We start from the raw sequence: 3,982 nt of genomic DNA, 5'->3' as shown, positions 1-3,982 counted from the left end.
CACTTGCTAGGACTATCAAATTTTTTTTTTGAAAACTAGGGTTATTAAACTATGAATAATATATTTAATATTAAAAATAAAAAAAATATTAATATATAAAGAGGGTGCGGTGCGGTTTATACGATTTTTTTATTATAAAAATGCAAACTACACTACACCATGCAGTGTGATGCGGTGCGGTGCACTGTTACTTGCGGTGCGGTGTGGTTATGCCATTTTGCGAGCGGTTTTTGCAGTTTGGTGAACACCCCTAAATTGTCAGTAGTATCAAAATCCAATAAGTGTGTGACATACAATAAAAAATAACTAATTCACTAACAATTGAAAGACATGTGCTAGTGAGTAGTTATTTTTACACACATGTTTTTCGTTTATTAGATTTTGATACGGGTGACATGGTATTATTTGATACAAAATACTTTTTTGTTCACTTCATGACAATTACACTTTATTATCAAATAAAAACACCAATAAATTTCATTTGTTTTATGTGTGTTTTAGTTAATTTAAGTGGTAAAGTTTTGTATCGTCAAATATATATCTATATATATATTACATATTTTTATTATTCTTTAAAAAATTAAATAAGAGATGAGAGATATTATTTTTTTAATTAAAAGAAAAAAAAAAAAAACTCAAATATTTTGTAAAAAAATAAACTTGGTTTGGGTTATTAGCAAAAGAGGAAGGTGGGCCTTCCAAGAAGGCTGATTTTCGAGTTTCAAACTTTGAACTCACTGTTGACTTGAATGTCTTTTCCTATCCTATTTCAAATACCTGACGCACCCGCGTGATTTCATTTCATGCTTCTTTACGCGTTCACTTCCTCGCTACTAGCGCTGCTTCTCCTTCTTCACCTCATCTTTAATCTTCTTTCTTCTTTGTTTTTATTCTCACCAAGCGGCGCGGCCGGTGGCTCATTAAATTTATTGTTTCATCGTCAAAGATCAGATCACCGGAATGGCGGTTTAGGCCGGCACTGGAGCGATACGGAACACGGGTCTGTTGTACCGGAACGGAATTCAAACTTTGATTCTATCATTTTTAAAGTTAAAGTGGCTCATAATCATAATTTGAATTGATGAATGGCACATGACATCTCAAGCTCTCTCAAAAACCAAGCACCTTCTCACTACTACCGCAGCAGCCCAGTGCGAGTCACTCTTGCGAAGCTATGCGACCATTCGCTCACTCACAAAAACCAAACAACTCCATGCCCACACCATCACCTCTGGCCTACTCTCCACCCACCTTCGCTCAAACCTCTGCAAAGCATATACACTATGTGGCTACGTCCCCCATGCGCGTAAACTGTTCGACGAAATGCCTCACCGAACCTCATTTTTGTATAACATCTTCATAAGAATGTACATACAAAAAGGTGTTCCCTTTGATGCACTTAGCGTGTTTGTTGAAATGCTCAGCTCGGGGCAGTGCCGGCCTGATAACTTTACGTACCCTTTTGTTATCAAGGCCTGCGGTGACTTGTTGTTGCTTAATGTGGGGCTTGTAGTTCACGGGAAAACACTGATGGCTGGGCTTGATTTGGACACGTTTGTGCAGAACTCTTTGCTGGCAATGTATATGAATTGTGGTGAGAAGGAGGAGGCGAGACTGGTTTTTGATGCAATGTGGGAACGGAGCGTTGTGTCTTGGAATACAATGATTAATGGGTATGTTCGGAATGGGTGTGCAAAGGAGGCTATGATGGTTTTTAATTGGATGATGGATGTGGGTGTTGAGCCTGATTGTGCCACCATGGTTTCAGTGTTACCAGCTTGTGGGTACTTGAAGGATTTGGTATTGGGAAGAAAGGTTCATGCGTTAGTAGAAGAGAAGGGTTTGGGGAAGAAGATAGCAGCAAAGAATGCGTTGGTAGACATGTATGCTAAGTGTGGTAGTATGGATGAAGCACGATTAGTTGTTGATAAGATGGGTGAGAGGGATGTGGTCACATGGACAACAATGATCAATGGGTACATTTTGAATGGTGATGCAAGAAGTGCTTTGGCACTTTGTCAGCTGATGCAGTTTGATGGGGTAAGACCCAATTCAGTGAGTATAGCTTCTCTTCTTTCGGCATGTGGTAGTTTGTGTTCTTTGGAGTACGGTAGGTGCTTCCACGGGTGGGCAATAAGGCAAAGAGTTGAGTCTGATGTTATTGTGGAAACTGCATTGATTGACATGTACGCAAAATGCAAAAAAATTTACCTCAGCCTTCGAGTGTTTGCTAAAACTACTAAAAAACGAACCGTCCCTTGGAATGCAATTCTTTCTGGGTGTATTCACAATGGGCTTGCAAGAGAAGCAATAGAATATTTCAAACAAATGCTAACGGACGCATTACAACCCAATGATGCAACCCTGAATAGTCTCCTTCCTGCATATTCTATTCTTGCAGATTTGCAGCAAGCAACAAATATACACTGTTACCTAGTAATATCTGGGTTTCTTTCAAGCACCGAAGTTGCTACTGGGTTGATAGATATATACTCAAAATGTGGAAGTTTAGAATCTGCTCACAAAGTTTTTAGTGGAGTTCCTGAAAAGGAAAAGGACATTATCCTATGGAGTGTAATAATAGCTTGTTACGGAGTTCATGGTCATGGTGAGATTGCTGTTTCACTTTTCAATCAGATGGTTCAATCTGGGGTGAAACCAAACGAAGTCACTTTCACCTCTGTTTTGCACGCATGCAGCCATGCTGGTTTGGTGGATAAGGGTTTTAATTTGTTCAAATTCATGCTTGAAAATCACAAAATCAGTCCTCGTCCAGATCACTACACTTGCCTTGTCGATCTTCTTGGTCGTGCTGGTCGACTGGATGAAGCTTATGATCTAATCAAGACAATGCCATTTAAGCCTAACTATGCTGTTTGGGGTGCACTGCTCGGTGCTTGTGTGATACATGAGAATGTTGAGCTAGGAAAAGTGGCTGCAAAGTGGCTTTTTGAGCTTGAACCAGAGAACACGGGAAATTACATATTGATGGCAAAAATTTATGCTACAGCAGGAAGGTGGAAAGATGCTGAGAATGTGAGACATATGATGAATGAGATAGGATTAAGAAAAACAGCTGCTCACAGTTTGGTTGAGGTCAGAAATGTGTGATATGGGTACAGATTTTTCGGTTTGAATGGATAAAATATCTCTGCTATGACCTATACCTAAGTAGAGGTTCCAATCAAAAGCCAAGGTGCTTGCCCAAATGGAAGTGTTTGATTATGATGACTGATTGATACCCTTAATTGGAAGATTTTGTTTGATTGACAGAAGGGAATCTGTTTTAGAGACTAGGGAATGCCTTCATATATCACTTCAATCTAACTTATGTTGCAATCAGTTCTAACCAGCGTTGCCATTGTATCAATTACAGTTGGCATGCAGGTTAATTTTGTAAGTTATTGACTGAAGAGGCAACTTCTTAGTCAAACAGAATGTGCAAGTGCAACTGTCATTATTATGCATGGACCAGTTTGCCATTCCATTTATCTGCATTGTATGGATACTATAGGTAGGCATTTGTATGTATCATGTTAGCCTGCTGGAGGATCAGGTATATTGAATTATATTACTCTTCAAGGGATCGAAGTATCGAACTGTAGATTGATGAGAATGTTGGTGATGAGATATCTCATGACAGCAAGCAGTCTACATTAGATCACAGGATATGTCTATGTAAAATGGAGTTTGATATGGTTCTTTATAAAAAAATTACTTTAGGCTTTGCATGTTAACTTATAATGTTCTTTATCATTTACTATAATTTATTTGTCTTCTTGAGTTTCCTCTCGTCACCACAGATTATTGCATTCCCCATCTTCAAGAAATGATCAAACATCCTATTTCAGTACTTTGTCAGAATCACATACTCAATTTGAGAGCTCAACGTTATCATTAGATTTGAGAGGTTTTGGTTTGTTTTTGAGCTTTTTAATAAATTTCTTTTTTATGATTGAAAATAGGAATGGTTTGGGTTTAA

The 3,982-nt window shown here is 38.4% G+C and overlaps 1 protein-coding gene across 1 annotated transcript; it reads left to right on the top strand.

The window, feature by feature from the left end:
* The first annotated feature begins 729 nt into the window (after window positions 1-729).
* On the top strand, window positions 730-3,737 carry LOC136066049 (pentatricopeptide repeat-containing protein At5g39350-like). The gene has a single exon (XM_065769911.1). It carries the CDS (start codon window positions 1,093-1,095, stop codon window positions 3,109-3,111), a length of 2,019 nt encoding a protein of 672 aa, XP_065625983.1. The 5' UTR covers window positions 730-1,092; the 3' UTR covers window positions 3,112-3,737.
* The last annotated feature ends 245 nt before the right edge of the window (window positions 3,738-3,982 follow it).

This window comes from Quercus suber, unplaced genomic scaffold, assembly GCF_002906115.3.
Source record: "Quercus suber isolate HL8 unplaced genomic scaffold, Cork oak 2.0 scaffold_1676, whole genome shotgun sequence".
Classification (NCBI taxonomy): domain Eukaryota; kingdom Viridiplantae; phylum Streptophyta; class Magnoliopsida; order Fagales; family Fagaceae; genus Quercus; species Quercus suber.
Note: the sequence above shows the minus strand (reverse complement) of the source record. Positions and strands in the feature narration are given on the sequence as shown.